Source organism: Camelina sativa, chromosome 20 (assembly GCF_000633955.1).
Source record: "Camelina sativa cultivar DH55 chromosome 20, Cs, whole genome shotgun sequence".
NCBI classification, from domain to species: domain Eukaryota; kingdom Viridiplantae; phylum Streptophyta; class Magnoliopsida; order Brassicales; family Brassicaceae; genus Camelina; species Camelina sativa.
This window is the reverse complement of record NC_025704.1, coordinates 9,435,528-9,456,776: the sequence shown is the minus strand read 5'-3', so window position 1 is coordinate 9,456,776 and position 21,249 is coordinate 9,435,528. Positions and strand designations below refer to the sequence as shown.

Genomic DNA, 21,249 nt, shown 5'->3' with positions numbered 1-21,249 from the left:
AATGGTCTTGATACCTCACGTTTTTAGGTAATGCTCTAGAATTAACTTCAAAAAGCTCTTTCAAATCTCCGTCTATCACCTTCGTTACCCGGGAAGCAGAAATCTGATGTGAGAAGCTGAGCCTTTTCGACTTTGGGATTGTAAAAATCGCTTCTGACCCATCATCACCGTCACAATCAGCATGCCTACTCTCTGGTAAATAAATAAATGGGAGAACACCTAAAACCTCAGATTCTGATGCGACAAAGAGAGATACAAAAATTAACTATTGTATTGCCAAAACCGTGAGCTCCTCTTCTTCAGAATGTACACTTGGGTCTGTCTGAAGTTGCAAGGAGAGAGCTTGAGCCATTATCTCTTGATGCAACCAAATGAAATGAGCAACAAATGTAAGAAATATTAACTCAAAAAATAATTTCAGACCAAGCTGGCAAATACCTCTTGCTGAATCATATCCATATACATATAACATTCTTGCATCACAGAGTAACTGTTAAAGATTCTTAACCAAAAAACAAACCCCGCAAAAAAGCATGCACCAAATGATGTGGAAACCTCATGCAATCGGGTAAATCTAACAAAAAAAAGGAATCATTTGGCACTTTGCTCAAAGTCAATGGTATGAAGGGCTCATGTGATCAGGCAATGCTACTGAATCAACCAATATAAGGTCTTTAATCTCTCCGTGTATCTCTTTGGTAACACGGGAGGCAGGAACCTTATGCGAGAATTTGAGCCTTTCTGACTTCGTGATCGTAAATATTGGTTCTGACCCTTCAATTTCGTTATACTTGTACTCCTTAACTTCCGTAAAGTACTTTTTTTTCCTTTTGAGTAAACGTAAGATCTTTTTTTTATCCTCATCTTCATCTTCATCTATATCTTCATATTCATCAAGACCGTGCTGGCGCTCCAGCAGTTGAACCTTATAATCCAACGTGTCATCAAGAACCTCAACAATGTCATAGCTGCATAAACCAACCTTGTCGAATTCCCTGTATTGAGTCCAGAATCTGTATACCACCCAAACTTCTCCAATCTTGGGCAGAATGGTGTATTCATTCCCATTCTCGGAGATTTCAGGCACTATCTGTTGCGAGACATCATCTGGACTGATTATTTCGAGAACTTTTCTAGCGTAGAATGTTCCACAACCAACAGGCATTTTCTTGTCGTCATACTGGATCACATCCTCAGGGAAACGAGTAGCCTTTAACTGACTCATGTGTAGTTTACAAACTGCCTTCTGATTCAGTGCCTGAGTAAAAGTGATCTTCTGAATCCTACCGTAGTACAGAGGAAACTCCTGATACTGGCCGCAATATGACCAAATCTGGCCAGTTTGAAAAACCTTCCCCTTCCTAGCAAAGTAGATGGTTTGAGGTTTAGACTTTCTACCACTCTCACAGTTTGAAGCATTGGGCTCTCCTAATAGATGAGAAGGGAAAGTCTTCTCTTCAATTCTGTCTGGTAATGCAGCTTGGTCCAGCTCGTAAGCATCCTTTGGCACACCTATTACTTCTATTCCTGTCAATTTAAAGGAAGGAACCCTGTGGGAGAATCGATACAAACTGTGAGGTAGAATATGAGATATCTCTGCATCACCGGTTCCCATCCAAAAGAACACACTTGAAAACCCTTTTGCTTTATGCAAGAACGCAACAGATACACCATCTCCATCAGCGTAATCTGATAAAACCTCAACAAAGTCATACTCATAGCTGCGGTGAGAATCTGGCTCTGAAGACCAGTTAATGTCCCAGTTCTTGTAAAGCGCCCAAGTTTCACCTTTTCTTGGTAAAACAGTGAAATGAGCAGAGTTGCTTTCTCCATTACAATGGATTACATGAGAGAATTTGGAACGATCTTTGGTGTTCTGGTTTTGTCCAAGCCTGAACTTACCAACAGAAACAGGCAAGTCTTCTTCAAACCATAGTATCTCTTTCTCATCATCTGGATCTGGCTCTAGATATGTGATCCTAAGCCCAAAGGACGGAGCTGAAACTTTCCTGATCTGAGCATACAGTCTAGGCATCCCATCTGATGTATCATAAAGTGACCAGGTCTGACCAACGGCAAAGTTCACTTCATCCCTCAGCTTATCAAAGTCGTTAAACTTTGGACCAGCACCACAGTCAGATAATTTTGGTTGTGGCGACTCTTCTCCCCTGCCTGCATCTCCATTATCATTAGACCCTCTTCTACTGTTATGTCCAACACTATTGCAACTTTCACCATATTCGTTCCTCTTTCTCTTCTCACCAACATTCATAGCAGCACAAGCTGAAGAAAATGTTCCTTTCATCAAGTCTGTGAAACAGCTTTTCTTCTAAGAAGCTCGTTTGCAGTAGACAATAAGCATACAAGTAGACAAGTCCCTGCAGAAGTTACAAATCATATATGGACATCAGATACTTTAACGATGGTAAAGATAATAACACACATAGACGTAAATCTATGTTTGCATAAGATGAATGGCTTAAGTATTGGACAAGCATATAAGTTCTAAAATCACACAGTGACACTGACACTGATCAGGTTAAAAAAGGGGCTAAATTTTCCAAGTGCCTGAAAGACAAAAGTGATAAGAACCCTACTCAATTAAGCCTTTTTTGTAGATATAAAACCCAAATCTCACGAGTCATGATCAAGGAAAATGAGAGAAAAAATCTAAACGGCTAAACCCTAAATTGAGCGATAACCCTAAATTCGGATGCGACATAGAGATTCAGAAATTAACAAAAAAGAAAATCACAAAACATACAGATACAATCAACGAATCGAATTCGATCATTATACTCAACCAAAGCTGACCTCTTTCGCCGGCGGCGAAGGCTACGGCCGGAAAAGAGAAAAGTGGATTCTAGTATGGAAGCATCGTCGTGCTACTTAAAAATATCCCACTTTCCCCGAGACTAAATCTTTTGGCGGGGAAACGATTTAACAACAGAAAGGAAAGAGGCTTATAGCCAATGGGACGGGACATCATTTACATAGGTAGTAAGATATGCTTCGGTACGAACACGTCGTGTCAGATTATCAGCTTTTCCGTTCTGTGCGCGTGGGATCAAAAGCAAAGAGAAGGAAGAGAATTCCTCCCTATCTTCTTGAATATCCTCCAAGTAAGTCGCAAACGCTGGCCACTCTGAAGGTAAAGACACCATATTCACTAAGTCGGAGCAGTCGGTAAGGAAAACAACATCCTGATTATCCGCCCCAATCGTACAACGCATCGCCCAGACGAGAGCTTCGACTTCTGCATGAAGCGGGGAAAGACTATGACGAAGATTGGCTGCTCCCATAGTGGGGACCCCTCCCAAAGGAGGAGAGCAAAACCAACCTCGGCCTGCAAACGGATCAGTCACCTTCCAGGAACCATCTATAAAACATACACAGTGGGTTGGGTATCTGTCCCGCATGAAACCACTAACCCCGCCAGAGGCCCTGGGAACCGAGAAATCCGGCTCTACTCCCTCCTCCAGCTGTGCTAAAAACCAAGCTTTGGATTCATCCTCAGCTATCCGCAAAATCGCTTCCGGATGAGGATCCAGGTTACTAAAAAATTTATCATTCCGCGCCTTCCAAAGATACCACAAAACCCATGGATAAATCTCTTGAGTTGGTGTCTCCAAGAACCACCAAAAAAGAAAATCCATATTCGTATAGACCGACTCCGCAGGGAAAACCCCTGGCCTTGTCGGAAACTGCGATAAAGCCCACACCTGCCGCGCCGGTGGACATTCAAACAGAACATGATTAATTGTTTCGTCCTGAAATCCACAGAGTGCACACTGGACCTCGCAATCCAAACCACGCCTCCGAAGATTAGTGGAAACTGCCATACACCCGGTGAGCACTTGCCACATGAAGTGCCTAATCTTAGGGGGACACCTAACCTTCCAGACAAAAGCCTGTAATTGTGTAATATGTGGGCCCATGACCACCCCCCGGATCTGATCACCTTCTGCTGTTGTAAAATATTGTATCCGGATTTGACTGTATAATGACCCGTTTTTGTGAAGTGCCAGCCCAACAAGTCTGGCGAAGCCGTCCTTCCGATAGGTAAGGCCGAAATTATGGCAACATCTTCCGGCACAAAAGTGGCCGTGAGCTGAGCCATATTCCAGGAATTGGTGTTCCTGTCAACGAAAAATTTAACTCGAAGCAGAGGATCTAGAGGCAACCCATTGCTTAATGCTGGTCTCGGGGATTGGGCGGGAATCCAAGGATCATTCCAAACAGAAATCGAATCACCGGATCCTACTCGTTTAATGAGTCCTTTACTAACCAGAGAGCGAGCAGAAACTATACTCCGCCAACCATAAGATGGGGAGTAAGACTTTATCGGATCCATAGGATCAGAATGTCTATAATACCGGCCTTTAAAAACCCGAGCAAAAAGAGAATCCGGGACTGTAATTAACCGCCAGAGTTGCTTGGCCAGCAACGCGGTATTACAGTCATCCAAACATCGGAAACCCAGACCCTCCTCTAACTTGCTGAAACACAACTTTTCCCACGCCACCCAATGTAACCCCCGCGACTCCCCCGACGAACTCCACCAAAAATTAGATATTGAACTCGTCAACTTCCTCGTTACCGTTTTCGGCAGGCGAAAGCAAGACATTACGAAAGTAGGAACCGCTGTGACCACCGATTTAATCATTACCTCCTTTCCACCTTTGGATAGAAGCCGAGCAGGCCACCCCCCAGCTCGCGCTTGTAATCTATCCTGGATGAAGGAAAATATCTTCGTCTTAGAACCACCCAAACTCTCTGGAATGCCTAGGTAGGAGCTCATACCCCATAAATTCGTAATTCCCAAGGTCACTTTAAGCTCCTCTCGAAGAGTTGCATCAACCGTGTGACCAAATTGGACCGATAACTTTTGAAAATTAATCTGTTGACCCGAAACCCGCTCATAATGTTGAAGAATCCCTAGGATAACCTCACACTGATCCTTTGAAGCACGACAGAAGAAAAGACTGTCACCCGCGAACAACAGATGGGAGATCGCCGGACTCGCTGTCGACACCCGAATTCCTGATATAAGCTTAGCCTCCTCCGCCTTACGGAAGTTGGCGATAAGCACCTCTGTGCAGAGAATAAAAAGATAAGGCGACAAAGGGTCCCCCTGACGTAGGCCCCGATGAGGCACAATAGAACCATGGGGTTGTCCATTTATTAGGACTTTGTATTGTACCGACGACACACACCACATAATCCAAGTTATCCATTTCTCACAGAAACCGAACTTCCGCAATAAATGTTCAATAAAAGCCCACTCCACCCGATCATAAGCTTTACTCATATCCGTTTTAATAGCCATGAATTTCCCTTTGCATGAGGGATTAGTCCGTAGCCCATGGAACATCTCTTGAGCAATCAAAATATTGTCAGAGATTAACCGACCTCCTACAAAGGCCGACTGCGTCTCAGAGACCAGAGATGGCAGAAAACCGCGCAGCCGCTGGCACAAAACCTTTGAAATAATCTTATACCCAACATTACACAGACTAATAGGCCTCAATTCCATCATCCTGGTCGGCTTGTCTACCTTCGGAATAAGACAAATATTTGTCATATTCAACCGTTTATCAAAAATCCCTTCCCGTAAAAAAGAATTGACCAAAAGTACCAAATCTGCCTTAACAGTTGCCCACGCCTTTTGATAAAACAAAGCAGTCATCCCATCCGGCCCTGGGGCCTTGTCCGGGTGCATCATAAACAACACCTCCTTAACCTCATTTTCGGTGACCTCTTTAGTCAGAAAAACATTCATATCCCCTATGATCACGGACTGAACCTCAGTTAAAGCCTCTTGGAATCCTGCCGGATCCGAAGATGTAAATAAATCCTCAAAATAAGATACCGCCATATTTTGGATAGCGACCTCCTCTGTTGACCAATTACCAGCCTCATCATGGAGCCCAATAATCCGATTCCTGGCCTACCGTTGCTTCATCTGAGCATGAAAATAACTAGTATTTTGATCCCCAACTTTCATCCAAAGGCTTCTACTCTTCTGATACCAATAAATTTCCTCATCTCGATAAGCCTCCCGCAGAGTCCACGTCAACTCTGCAATCTCTTCAACCGTAGTGGCATCATTTGACTGAGCCGCCGCTAATCAAACTTTCAACTCTTCAATTGTTTCCCGCCCATAGGGCTTCTGCTCCTTCCGCCACCGAGATATCGCAGCACGACAAGTGATAATCTTATCAGCCACCGTGGACATTGCCGCACCCGACTCAGCCCCCCAACCCGAGGCAATTGCCCCGAACAAACCGTCTTTTTCCAACCATCGTCTATCAAACCGAAACACACTTTTACCACGTCTGACCTTATCATCCAGAGAAGCTAAAACCGGTTTATGATCGGATGCAATCATCGGCAGATATTCCGTGAAGGAGTTACTGAACATATCATGCCACTCCTCATTAGCCAAGGCTCTATCGAGGCGGCACCGAATCGGCTTCTTATCCCGCCAACCTCTCCAAGAAAGGCTATCGCCAACAGAAGGGAATTCCAGTAAACCACAATGTCGAATCATCGTGTTAAAAGACACAAAGGAAGAGGCATGTCGCAGCTTTCCCCTGCGTTTCTCATGATTATTTTTTATTTCATTAAAATCACCAATTAAAAACCAGGGTGAATTCCGGTTTAGGCCAATTCGCGTTAACCGTTCCCACACCGCATCCCGTGTCTTAGGTACCGGGTCACCATAAATAAAAGACAAATAAACAAGTTGTCCTTTGAAATCTACTTCCACATCAATTAATCGATTGGATTCAAATAAAACTGAAACATTATAAGTATTATTATAAAATAGGGCTAAACCGCCACTACAACCAACAGGCTCAACTGTTTTTAAAAAGGAATAACCAAAATGACCAACAAAAGGTTCTAAAAAAGAAAAAGATTGTTTAGTTTCAGAAAGAAACAAGAAATCAGGACGATGTCTACCCCACAGATCCCTGAGATAACCAATAGTCGCATTATTACTCAAACCCTGACAATTCCAGCTAAGGATCTTCATTTATCGGTCTTTGGAATAGGTGGTTTGGCACCACCAACCACCTCCTTCTCCATCGCCTGTGGCTTCGGGTTATTAGGAACCCCGGAGGAAGCAGTACTCCTTGGCGCAGGACGCTTCCTAGGAGTGCGAACGTACACATTTAACTTCTTAGACCCCAAACCCTTTGATCCCATGATTCCCTTACCCTTGCGCTGCTTGGGCAAGGTAGGTCCTTCCATTCCTTGCTGGTCATCTTCTATTGCAGCCTGATCAACCTCGCTTGTGAAACCGGCTTCCGTAGCCTCATCAGCGACTTCAGTGTTGACCTGCTCCCCAACCACCATATCCTCAACAGGCAACGTGGTATCAGCATCAGTGGGCTCCTCGGTTCCCAGGGAAACCTCCCCCACTAGTCCCGCAACCAACATAATAGCACCATCTCCACCGCCTCCCTTACTGGGACTCACCACCTCCTCCACCGATTGTGGCAACACACCTTCCCCAGTTTGCTCGGAAATCTCCATACCAGTCACCAAATAAGGCTCCTCTAGAACCTGAGACCTCTCCTTATCCATGGCCACATTCACATCAGCTCCCTCCTCCTGGAACAGCGCCTTGCGAACCACCTTGGCCGGAATAGCAACTGCACTCATCTCCTGGGAATTAGACATCTCCCCTTCTTCCCTCACCTTATTCAATATAGCAGATTCCTTGACCGCAGTCTCCTTGGCAACCGCCCGAGAATGGCGATACTCGTTGTACTGGACATATGACTGAAAACGCCATTGCTTAGCAACCGGTTCTCCTGCCACTGTGTCAGACCTCGATTTTGAACGCTTCCCCTCACCTTGAGAACCATTACCAGTATGTCGTCCTTTGGACGCACCCTTGGAACCTCCCTCATAACTCGTACCCTTCCTCCACTCCGAAACAATAGCCCCTTTGTAACTTTTAGCCTGACGGTCTTCAGGCTCATCCCGATGGAGAGCCGGAACAGCAGGGACCGGAGGTGGCTTCAACAACGGGCACTGCTCCTCATCGTGACACAAGCTGAAGCAATGCCGGCAGTAACCAAACAACCTCTCATACCGAAGTGAGACGGTGGTCTCCTCACCATTGTAAAACTCGACCTCCGTTTCGAAACTCAGCGGTTTGAGACCATTGAGTGTGACCTGGACTCGACCACCGTCAATGTCCACAGCCTCTACCCGACCCAGATCCGCAGCAATCCCACGGAAGGTTGGCTCAGCCCAAAATTGGAAAGGCACCCCCATGATCCGAATCCAGAAAGTAAGCTAGGAGGGATACAAGGGATCCACCGTAGGAGTCCATCGGACCATCGAGACCATCCAATGGTCGAAGTGAAAAGGAGTCAGCTTCAACACCTTGGCAATGTCTTCTTCCTCGTCAAAATCGAACTGAAATTTACCCATTCCCAGGTCTGCACCAACCACCTTCCCCTCAAGTTGCCAGATGCGCGGAAACATGATGAGAAGAGCTTTCATGTCTCGATTTAACCTATCTATCTTAACATTTTTTAAGTACAAATTTGTGCCATCACTTTTTGTTTATTTTGGGTCGGGTTTTTACTTAAAATTATAACCGATTCAACTAATCGGATCCTCCCTAATATTGCCAAATATTTTTGGCCGGGTTTAACATCCTCTTAATGACACATATCTTCTATTTTAATTATACTCTACTTATTTACATCCCTATAATATAGCAAACAATTATAGTCGATTGTTTTTTAGGAAAGATCTAATTTGCATTTAATAAACTATTACATATTTGCTAAGATCTTATTAGATTGAAGAGTAATATGCATTATTAAGATTTATACCAGGTTTCTATTATACTCATTCACCTTACGAAATTAAACTCCTAAATGATTGTGGCAATAATGGTGTAAATACAATTACCATTAATCGAGCAAATTAGATTAATATACCTTAACAACCTTCCATAAATCAAAACAAACCAAATTGAGAAAAATATATTCCAAACTTGCGAATCAAGACTTTAGAACATTCACAATGACGAAACCCTACTATCAGCTCAAACAATATACAGAAGAATTAAAAATAAATATTATCTCAAATAAAATAACATTTTTAAAAAAATATAACAATAAATTTTATTATTATATTATAATTTTTTTTAAAATATTGACCAGCACGGGATATCTCCTAGTTATATAAAAAAATGATGTACAATATATTATTGAGAGAACATATTTTACCAAAAAATTACTCTATGACTATGAATAAACTGGTCTAAACATTTTTTTGTAAATACCGATTCCACTAGTTTGTGTAGAGCTTTTGGGCAGTTTCAGGTTTATTAGCTTTTAGTTTTGAACTTGATGCGAAGCAGTGAACGGCTGAAATCATGTAAGAGCAAGTCCATTGGTGACTTTAGCAGGATTTTTAGCAAGACTCTTATTTTATTTGAGATTAAAAATAAATCAAAAATGATAAAACAATAAGAGTTGGCTCTTGTTTAGTAAGTTTTAACATCGACTCTTGTTGGGAAGAGTTAGTGTGCTGTCTGTATTTAATTGGTCAAATTTATTATATAAAAAAATAATTTATTTTTTTTCCTCTTCTTTCTCCATCTCTTCCATCTCTTCGACTTCGCGATATTTCTCCCAACGGAGAGAAATTTTGCTTCATTTTTTATCTTGTTGATTGATTAACAAATCTCGAATCAAACTACTGATCAATTATTAGAGCTTACCATTGGAGGAGTATAATTTAATTAACAAACCAAAACTTCTTATTTTGTAAAAATACATTTTCTAATATTACAAAAATATAAGAGTCTCAAAATAATAGTCTCCCAATGGAGATGCCCTAAGGCCATTATATGCTCTTGAGATAACTTTAGTTCAAACGCACTCACATGCCATGCCAGCGAGTTTTAAACTCTCTGGTACTGCTACATTAATATTGATGGATAATTTACCAACGAATCAGATGCAAACCATTGAGAATGTTCAGCACATTTCTCATCCTATTATACAAACCATTGGTTAGTTACCCTTTTGACCCAAAAATAAATGAGAGCCACCTTCTCACCTTCTACTCAAAATACATGATTTTCCTTAGATTTCGAACCAACAAAAGAAGCAAATGCTTTAAACCATGGAGAAACTCTAAATAAGTTCCAGTTCCTAGATCTTACAACAAAGAACAAACCTTTTTGACAAATTGAGCACCAAAAGCTAACGAAATGTAACCCTTTTCTCCCCTTTGCTCAATGGTCTTGATACCTCACGTTTGTAGGTAACGCTCTAGAGTTAACTTCAAAAAGCTCTTTCAAATCTCCGTCTATCTCCTTGGTTACCCGGGAAGCAGGAATCTGATGTGAGAAGCTGAGCCTTTTCGACTTTGGGATTGTAAATATCGCTTCTGACCCATCCTCATCGTCACAATCAGCATGCCTACTCTCAGCTGCTCTGAAGAATGTCTTTTTACCTTCCTCTTCATTAGCAAACAACGCAGGCTCCAACGCTAAAACCTTATAGTCCAAGGTGTCATCAAGAACTTCAACAATGTCATACTCGTATGAACCCATGTCCTTGAACTCCTTATCACAAGTCCAACATCTGTATATGGCCCAAACATCCCCAATCTTGGGAATAATGGTATACCCATCTCCATCCATGGAGGTTTGAGGCCTTATCTGATGTAAAACATCATCTGGAGAGAGAATTTCGAAACAGTTCCTCACCGAGTAAGTTCCACAACCAACAGGCATTCTCTTGTCCTACCACGGAATGACATTCCAGGGGAAAGGATTAGCCTTTAACCGACTTACAGATAGTTTAAACTCTGCTTCCTGCTCGATTTCCCGAGATAAATCTATCCTCTGAATCCTACAATAGTACAGAGGCAAGTTACCGTTACCCCTGTAAAATGACCAAATCTGACCAGTTTGAAAAACCTTTCCCTTCCTAGAAAAGCAAAGTGCTTCAGGTTTCGACTTAGGCCCCGCTAATAGATGAGAAGGGACAGTCTTCTCTTCAATTCTTTCTGGTAACGCAGCTTGGTCCAGCTCGAAAGCATCTTTTGGTACAACTTTTCCTTCCATTCCAGTCAGTTTCAAGGAAGGAATCCTGTGGGAGAACCGATACAAACTGTGAGGTAGAATCTGAGATATGTCTGCACCCCCAGTCCCCATTCGAAAGAACACACTTGCATATCCTTTTGCTTTATGCAAGAATGCAACAGATACACCAGCTCCGTCAGTGTAATCTGACAAAACCTCAACAAACTCATACTCAAATTTGCGGTGAGAATCTGGCTCCGAAGACCAGTTAATGTCCCAGTTCTTAAATAGAGCCCAAGTCTCGCCTTTTCTTGGGGAGATACTTAAACGACCATTGTCGAAACGACCATTGTCGTTTTTTTCATCGTATTTGCATATGTAGTGGGTTAAATGAGAGAACATGGAACGATCTTTTGTGTTCTGACTTTTCCCAAACCTGATCTTGCCAACAGAAATAGGCAAGTCTTCTTCAAACCATTGTATCTCTTTCTCACCATCCGGATCTGGCTCTAGGTATGTAATCCTAAGCCCAAAAGAAGGAACTGAAACTTTTCTGATATCAGCATACACTCTAGGCATTCCATCCGCTTTATCATAGAGAGCCCAGGTTTGACCAACCGCAAAGTTTACTTCTTCCCTCAGCTTATCAAAGTCGTTAAACTTTAGACCACCACATTCAGAAGTTTTCAGTTGTACTGCATCTTCTGAAGCTGAATCACATAAATTAGACTTTTCATCCACCTCAAGATGTCCGGAGTTCCCTGCAGCATCTTGGTTCTCATTCAACTTATGATCCGTGGATGTTTCTTCAGAACGAACAGCCTCATGGAGTTGCTTCCCCCGTCCCGGCTCTTCTTGCCTTCTTACATCCCCATTATCACTGAATCCTCTTCTACTATTGTCTACAGCGCTGCCAATAACATCTTCAGATTTGTTTTGATCTTCAGTGGTGCAACTTTCACCATACTCGTTCCTCTTTCTCTTCTCACCAACCATCACAGCACAACTCAAACCAAGGGAACTTTCCTTTCCAGAGACATGTGTGCCTGGATTCTTACTTAGGACTTTATTCTGTTGTTGTAAGGAGAAAGCTTGAGCTTTTTCTTGCTGATTCTTGGATGTTAACGCAAGCAAATCGCTCCTAATGTCGTTACAATTTGGGCCAGCACATTCAGAAGTCTTTAGTTGTACTGCAAATTCTGAACTTGTATCACAAAAAACAGAGTTTTTTTCTACCTTGAGATTCTGAGAGATCCCCATTGTAGGTCCCACCTGAGCATTCCTATTAATGGCATTTGGCAATGTTTCTTTGAAAAGATGAACCTCATGGAGTTCCTTTGCAATTCCAGACTCTTCTCCTGCATCTCCATTATCATCTGACACTCTTCTACTGCCATCTTCACTTAATTTTACAATTACTTTATCAGACTTGCTGCGAGTTACAGTATTGCAACTTTCACCATACTCATTCCTCGCTCTCTTCTCACCAACCTTCACAGTACAGCTCAAAGCTGGGGGGAAACTTTCCTTTCCAGAGACATGTGTGCCTGGATTCTTAGTTGGGACTGTTTTTGGTTGGACCAAGGAGAAATTCCCTTCAACCGCATTGAACTTCTTCTTGCATATCTGACAATTGAGCCATTTGTTGATATATTTTCTCATAAAAAGATACTTGTGCTCACAGAATGGACACATAGTCCAAAAGCTTGGACGAGATCTGACTGGAACTGTTTGAGGTTGAGCTTTTTGCGGCTGAAGCAGGTACTTGGGTGTTGATTTAGCCAAATTGCTCCTACTGACATGGTTTTGACTCAACCTAGTTTTCTCCATAGTAGGCAAAGTTGTCTGACTTGATTTTTTCCCTGGTAGAAGGAATTGAACAGGGGATTCAGTCGCAGTGAATTTCATCTTGCAAGACTGACAACTGGTAGGCTTGTTGAGAAAGTCCCGCCTAGGTAACCTGAACCTCACAGTACAGAATGGGCACATGGTCCAAAACTTTGGTATGCCACTGAAAGGATCTGGGGACTGAGCTTTTTGAGGCTGAAGCTGGTTCTTGGGTGTCAATGCAACTAAATTGCTCCTAGCAACATGGTTCTGACTCGATGCACTTTTCTGCATAGTTATCTGACTTGGTTTAATCTCTGGTGTAGCGCCTTTAACAGTGACTTCCTCCTCCCCAAAGAATTTGATGTAACAAGATTGACACCGGCTCGGTTTGTTGAGAAAGCTTCTATGGGATCTGTACCTAACAGCACAAAACGGACATATAGTCCAAAACATGGGACGGTCATCATTGCAAGGAGCTTGAGATTGAGCTGTAGTCGAAGTCTCTGAAGCATCTTTCTCTATCCGAAGCTCGTCAATGGTGATACCCATCATCTAACCAAACTTTGAGACCAGAAGATGACTTCCTCCTATTGGTTTCCTGCAGAAGAATACAGATTATGGCCATCAAAATAAGGTTCTGGCGAGTTTGTGACTGTTCTTTAAAAGCAATTTAGATCAAAACAAAGCAATAAGAACCATAAAGCAAGCGTCTTTACTTTACACTAAGAATCCCAAATCTCACAATAAGAGAAACATCGGAGAAAGCTTAAACTCTAGATTAGATTAACAAAAACAAAACATTTAGTTACAATCCACGTACCGGTTCACGTAACAGCAGCGCAAGAAAAGCAAACCGCAGTCGTAAGTACCGGAGACTCTCGCCGGAAAAGGGAAAAGACGATTCGTCGTGCTCGTGCGATAAACACGTTTGGCAAATGTAACTAAAGAAAAATTAAGCAAATAATCTGATTTTAGCGGGAAAAGTTCATTGGCAATGCGCGGGAAACTAATTATCTGATTATTATGTGTGTATCTTATTGCAAAACTGTGTCTAACTTAAGTAATTAAAAACAATATATATATATATATATTAATATATATATATAATCAATACTTCATATATGATATGAAAATGCTACGTTTCATGATTTAGTTTATGTTCTTATAATATGCAAGAAGAGAGCTTCAGACCAAACTGCAAATACTGCTATTTCATAGATGGAGAACTTACAATAGATCAAGGGATTAGTAAACCATGAAGAACTCTTAGTGGATTTTGGACCCAAAAAAAAGCAAAAAGTAAGCAAAAGAGTAATCTTTTGATCCACTGTTGTTTCAGCTCCCAGAGATTATACAATCAAATTAGCAGGCAGTGCATCAGTATTAGGTTCATAGACCTCTTGCAAAGCTCCATGTATCTCTCTTGTTACTTTCAAAGTAGGAACTTGATGCGAGAATCTGAGCAGTTCGGATTTCGGGATTGTGAATCTAACATCAGCGCCATCAATCCAGTGTTCTTTAGCAGCCAAATATACTGAATCATAACCTCCATGGCCAGCTAGCTTAAAGCCACCATCAGGTGCCAACAGCAAAACCTTGTAATCCGCCGCTTTGTCATCAAGAACTTCTATAAGATCATAAGTCTGGGATTTAAGATGAGAGACCTCAATGTCACTACTCCAGTTTCTGTAGATAACCCAGATATCACCAGTCCTTGGCATGATACTGTAATTATTTCCATCTCCGGATGAGTCTAGGCTTAGCTGACGTAAGAATACATCAAGATCGGTGAATATTTCGAGAGATTTTGTTGCTCGGAAGTTCCCACAGCCGATGGGCATGCTCTTGTCATTCCATTGGAGGATGCCTTTATTTGATGTAGACTTCAGCCGACCAACATGCAGTTTAACTACCGGATCCTGCTCAAATGCCTGAATAAAGGTGATTTTCTGAATCTTGCCATAGTACCGGGGCAAGTAATCCTCGCCACCGCAAAACGCCCAGATTTGGCCAGTTTCAAAAGTCCTACCCTTGCTAGCAAAGTGCACGCATTGCGAAAGTGTATTATTCTCGGACTTTGGCTCTGTAGGCTCTGCTAGTAGATGCAAAGGGACGTCTATCTCTTTGAGATTTGCAGGTAACGCAGCGGGATCCAGCTCATAAGCACCTCGAGGCACACCTTCTGCTTCTTCTCCAGTCGTCTTAAACGATGGAACTTGGTGAGAGAACTGATAATCATAGTGACGAGAAATGTAAGATGTAACAATTTCCTCAGTAAAGAGACAGAACAAACTTGAAAAGCCTTTTGCTTTATGCAAGAATCCAGTAGATGGTTCTGGTTCATTTGGTACAGTAGCCTCTGACACGATTTCCACAAATGCATACTGATATTTATTGGGAGAACTGGGATCAGCTAACCAGTTTATGTCCCGGTAACTGTAGCTAGTCTTGTGACGACCCTTAAACAAAGCCCATGTCTCTCCTTTTCTTGGGTATACACTGAATTTACCTGCGCCAGTTCCTTCATTGCAATGAACCACGTGAGAGAACCTTGTGTGATCTTTAATAGTCTCATCTTTCCCAAGTTTAAACCTACCAACAGAAACAGGCAAGTCTTTTTCATACTTCTGTATTAGTTCCTCCTCATATGGATCAGGCTCAAGCCATGTGACACTAACATCAAAACCAGGAACTGAAATTTTTCTGATCTGAGCATACAATCTAGGCATGCCATCCACTGTATCATCATAAAGAGCCCAGATCTGGCCAACTGAAACTTTGCCTTCTTCCCTCAGCTTATTAAAATCATTAAAATTTGAAACCTGCTTTGCTCTGTCTGGTTCTTCTCCTGCTTCTTCCTTTTCCAAAGAACCGTTTTGTACATCGAAAGCATTTCGCTTGCTAAACACATACCTCTGAGACTGCTCTCCTCCATCCAAATAAAAATCTTTAATAGCTTTAGCATCACCAACTATAATAACTTCTTCATTATCGCTGATGTTACAACTTTCTCCTTCTCTTCTCACCAATCCTTCCCTCTTTCTCTTCTCACCAGTGTTTGCCGCAGAAGAGAATGTCTGAGGAACAGACTTCTGATCGTGATGAAGTAGCTCTCGGGCACCATCAAGGTTAGTCTTTTCCATTACAGCTTTACCCTTCAGTGGCTCCTCTAATATGATCTCAACTCGATCAGGGTCAGCCCTTTTTCTTCAACAACAATGAACAAATTAAATAATCAAAACCAAGCAATCGTCAAAATAGTTTGCACACGATTAACTTCACTAAGCATTAGTTCCTCGGTCATATGTTTAAACATCAACAAAGAGAACATAAAAAAAAAAAAAGAGTAAAACTATCAAAAATCCAAGACATAAACTGAAAAATTCGAAAATCGGATGAAACAACAAAGAAACCCTTTTTAAATTAAAACCCCCATTTCATTATAGTTTGAAACACATTTGAAAAGAGAAAAGAAAAAAAAAAATCATAAAAGCCTAAACTAAACCCCCGCTAAATCCCTAGATATGTATATAGAGAGAGAACGATACCCAAGTAGTAAGAGAATCATATACAGCGAGTTTAGCCGGACAAAGGAACAAAAAAAATAAGGGAGCTTACTCTGTCGAAAGAGGCCGACGTCGGAGAGAATTGTGGTTCCGGGCTCCGGCGAAGGTTACGTCGTCTCTCTCTCTCTGTAGGGAGCTTACTCAAATCGATAACTTTTTTTAATTACAAAAATGATAACTTTTTGAGAAGGGAATTTAGTCTAATCTACCACCTTTAATATAAAACTTTCCAATTCTACCACAATCATAAACTCATTTTCTATTCTACCACAAGTGGCATTACAAATGTCGAAAATACCCTTATAATACTGTAGCGCTGAACAAAAAAAAAATCATGTTTGATTTTTTATGGGTAGACAAGTTCCGATTTGTTGAGGCTGTAGACAAAAACTATTTCTGTAGACAAGTTGAGCATATAGATAACTTATCAAATTCATTGAGATAGACAAGTTCCAATTTATTGGGTCAATGGACAAGTCGTGAAACTAGTACTATACAGGTATAACTTGTCCACAAACAACAAAACCAACTTGTCTACCAAAAAAAGAGAAGAGATTTGGTCCACAGGAACTGGTTGGATTGTGGACAACGTCTTTCATAGACGTATCATTAGATCTGGTCCATCTCCTTCGGTTTCAATGAAGATTCACGGCCATTGAAGATTGTCGGTGGCAACAGCAACAACAACAACAACGCTAAACCATCGGCGAATAAGCCTCCGACGGGACAATAGCCGCCCTTTCTTTAGGTATAGCAGCGGCGGAGGCCGGAGCAGTTACAGGAGCTTCAACGTTTCTCGCTTGAGCATTCTCTTCCTTCTTCTTTCTCTTTCTACATAGATAGAACACAATCAGGAGAAGCAACAACAAACCAACAACACATTCAATTACGATTCCGGCAATAGCTCCCGCGGATAACTTGTCGCTATCTTTTTACTCCGGCGGCGGATTGGGTTCTTGAGCAGCGTCACCACCACAAAGATTCGAAGAAACATTGAATTGCTGAAGAGGAGATACAAGTAACGGAGAAGAATAAAGTTTTTTTTATTAATAATAAAACAATGGTCATTGTTTGTAAAGCTATAATGGTCATTGTGAAAGACACTTGTGGTAGTCCTTGAAAGAGATTTTCAAATGTGGTACATTAGAAAAGAACAAGTTTCCAATGTGGTAGATTCGTTAAAATTTTTTTTGAGAAAACATAATACGCATACCTGTGTGAATAAATTGGATTTTTCAATTTGTTTTTTTTTTTTTTTTTTTTGAATAACAAATTTGTTTATTTCATTTACTTCACTTTTTCAAAAAACTGTTTCTTGAGGGTATAGGAATTGATGTTTAAGCCCCAACATGAATATTAATGTACCTGTTCCATGAGATGTCTAACATCTCGTCCCTCCTTATAGCTTCTAGCTGCACCTAGCTCGACACCAGAAACTCTTTCCGCAAATTTCAAAGTACTTACGGTCTCAGCATATGAATCTTGATCAGGATTAATCTGTACAAACATAAGGGTTNAATTGGATTTTTCAATTGAGTATTATTCTATAAATAATATCGAGTTCACTAGTATTTTGTACATATTGGCACACTGTCTTGCATTGCATGATTAGAAGATGGATGACCTGTGTCATCAGTCAGTGTGTGAAGCTTTTGGGCAGTTTCAGTCGATAGAAAGTTTCGAACTTGATGTGGAGCAGTGAACGGCTGAAATCATTGTAAGATCCATATGCTCTTTGAGATTACTTTAGTTCAAACGCACATACATGCCAGAGAGTTTTAAACCCTGCTACATCATTCATAGATAAACTGCCAACGGATCAGAGCCAGCAGCTTAACACATTGAAAATGCTCAACACATTTTCCCATCCTAATCTAAAAACCACTGGTTACCCTTCTGACCAAATAAATGAGAGCCAGCAGCTTCTCTCACCTTCTCAAAATACATGATTTTTCCACAGAGTTCGAACCAATAAAAGAAGCAAATGCTTTAAACCATGGAGAAATTCTAAATAAGTTGCAGTTCCTAGATCTTAAAACCAAAAAAAAAAAAACAAACCTTTTTGACAAATTGAGCACCAAAAGCTAACGAAATGTGATCCTCCTTCTCTGCCCTTCCTCACTTCCCCTTTGCTCAATGATCTTGAAACCTTACGTTTTTAGGTAATGCCCTAGAGTTAACTTCAAAAAGCTCTTTCAGTTCTCCGTCTATCTCCTTGGTTACCCGGGAAGCAGGAATCTGATACGAAAATCTGAGCATTTTTGACTTGGGGATTGTAACCATCACGTCTGAGCCATCCTCATCGTCACAATCAGCACGCCTACTCTCAGCTGCTCTCAAGAATGTCTTTTTACCTTCCTCTTCATTAGGTAACAACGCAGGCTCCAACACTAAAACCTTATAGTCCAAGGTGTCATCAAGAACTTCAACAATGTCATACCTGCAGGAACCCATGTCCTTGAACTGCTTGTCACAAGTCCAGCTTCTGTATATGGCCCAAACATCCCCAATCTTGGGAAGAATTGTATATTCATTTCCATCCATGGAGGTTTGAGGCGCTATCTGATGTAAAACATCACCTGGAGTGATTATTTCGAAACAGTTCCTCACCGAGTAAGTTCCACAACCAACAGGCATTTTCTTGTCCTCCCACGACATGACATTCTCAGGGAAAGGATTAGCCTTTAGCCGACTTACAGATAGTTTAAATTCTGCTTCCTGCTCGAATGACTGAGTTAAAGTGATCTTCTGAATCCTACAGTAGTACAGAGGAAGTTATCGTGACCACTGTAAAATGACCAAATCTGACCAGTTTGAAAAACCTTTCCCTTCCTCGGAAAGCAAAGAGCTTCAGGCTTTTCAGGTTCTTCGGGTTTAGACTTAGGCTTCGCTAATAGATGAGAAGGGACAATTTTCTCTTCTATAGTTTCTGGTAATGCAGCTTGGTCCAGCTCGTAAGCATCTTTTGGTACAACTTTTCCTTCCATTCCAGTCAGTTTGAAGGAAGGAATCCTGTGGGAGAACCGGAATAAACTGTGAGGTAGAATCTGAAATATGTCTGCATCCCCAGTTCTCATTCGAAAGAACACACTTGCAAAGCCTTTTGCTTTATGCAAGAATGCAACAGATACACCAGCTCCGTCAGTGTAATTTGTCAAAATCTCAACAAACTCATACTCAAATTCGCGGTGAGAATCTGGCTCTGAAGACCAGTCAATGTCCCAGTTCTTGAACAGAGCCCAAGTCTCGCCTTTTTTGGGGGAGACACTAAAATGACCAATTTTGCTTTCTTCATTGTATACGTGTATGCAGTGGATTACATGAGAGAACATGGAACGATCTTCTGTGTTCTGATTTTTCCCAAACCTGAACTTACCAACAGAAACAGGCAAGTCTTCTTCAAACCATTGTGTCTCTTTCTCATCATCTGGATCTGGCTCTAAGTATGTGATCCTAAGCCCAAAAGTAGGAACTAAAACTTTTCTGATCTGAGCATACAGTCTAGGCATTCCATCTGCATTACCATAAAGAGCCCAGGTCTGACCAGCTGCAAAGTTTACTTCTTCCCTCAGCTTATCAAAGTCGTTAAACTTTACACCAACGCATTCAGAAGTCTTTAATTGTACAGACCTGCCAATCAAATCTTCTTCAGATTTGCTTTGATTTTCAGTAGTGCAATTTTCACCATTCTCGTTTCTCTTTCTCTTCTCACCAACCATCACAGCACAGCTCAAACCAGGGGAACTTTCCTTTCCAGAGACATGTGTGCTTGGATTCTTACTGGGGACTATTTTAGGTTGGAGTGAGGAGACTGTCATCACACCTGGGCTTGCAAAGATTTCCACTGCAATGTTATCCTTCTTACAAATCTGACAAACGAACCATTTGTTTATATATATCTTCAGATAATGATACCTACACTCACAGTGTTGACACATAGTCCAAAAGCTTGGACGGCAATTGGAGGCAACTGGATGCTTAAATTGTAAGTCGCGGAGCTTCTGAATCAGTACCTTCTTCTCTTGAGTAGACAAAGATGACTTCTTCCCTGGTGTAGGGCCTTGAACAGGGGATTCAAGTGCAGTGAATGTCATCTTGCAAGACTGACACTTGGTCAGTTTGTTGAGAGAGTACCTCGTAAATAATATGTACCTCAGGGTACAAAATGGACACATGGTCCAAAACTGTGGAATGTCACTGGAAGGATTTGGAGATTGAGCTTGGGATTGAGCTGTAGTCGACGTCTCTGAAGTATTACGCTCGTCAATGGTGATAACCATCATCTAACCAAACTTTGAAACCAGACCTCGAGAAGATGACTTCCTCCTATTGGTTAGGACCTGCAGAAGGATACAGATTATGACCATCAAAATAAGGATCTGGCGAGTTTGTGGGTATTCTTTGAAAGCATTTTAAATCAAAACAAAGTAGTAAGAACCTTAAAGCAAGCGTCTTTAACTTAAGAAACCCAAATCTCACAACAAGGGGAAAATGGGAGAAAGCATAAACCCAGCAGCAACCTGTTCACGTAACAGCAGCAACAAAAGCAAAACGCAGCTAGCCGTAAGTGGCGGAGACTCTCTCGCCGGAAAAGGGAGACGATTTCGTCGTGCTGCGATAAACAGTTAAACACCCAAAGGAAAATGTAAATAAACTATATTAAACAAATAATCTGCTTTTAGCGGGAAAAGTTTGTTGGCAATGCGCGGGAAACAGTATTATCTGATTGTATAACTGTGTCCAACTTAAGTAAGCTTTAAAATTATCAATACTTGATTTTTA

At 41.4% G+C, this 21,249-nt stretch overlaps 2 protein-coding genes and 3 pseudogenes across 2 annotated transcripts; all 5 read right to left on the bottom strand.

The window, feature by feature from the left end:
* On the bottom strand, nt 480–2,181 carry LOC104770212 (annotated as a pseudogene).
* LOC104772354 lies at nt 6,131–6,553 on the bottom strand. The gene has a single exon (XM_010496981.1). The coding sequence runs from the start codon at nt 6,551–6,553 to the stop codon at nt 6,131–6,133; it is 423 nt and encodes a 140-aa protein (XP_010495283.1).
* Nucleotides 9,978–14,224, bottom strand: LOC104770211 (annotated as a pseudogene).
* Nucleotides 14,086–16,656, bottom strand: LOC104770210. The gene is made up of 2 exons (XM_010494601.2): nt 16,520–16,656; nt 14,086–16,108 (listed from the first exon to the last, which is right to left on the bottom strand). The coding sequence occupies exon 2, from the start codon at nt 16,042–16,044 to the stop codon at nt 14,251–14,253; it is 1,794 nt and encodes a 597-aa protein (XP_010492903.2). The 5' UTR covers nt 16,045–16,108; nt 16,520–16,656; the 3' UTR covers nt 14,086–14,250.
* On the bottom strand, nt 18,291–21,073 carry LOC104770207 (annotated as a pseudogene).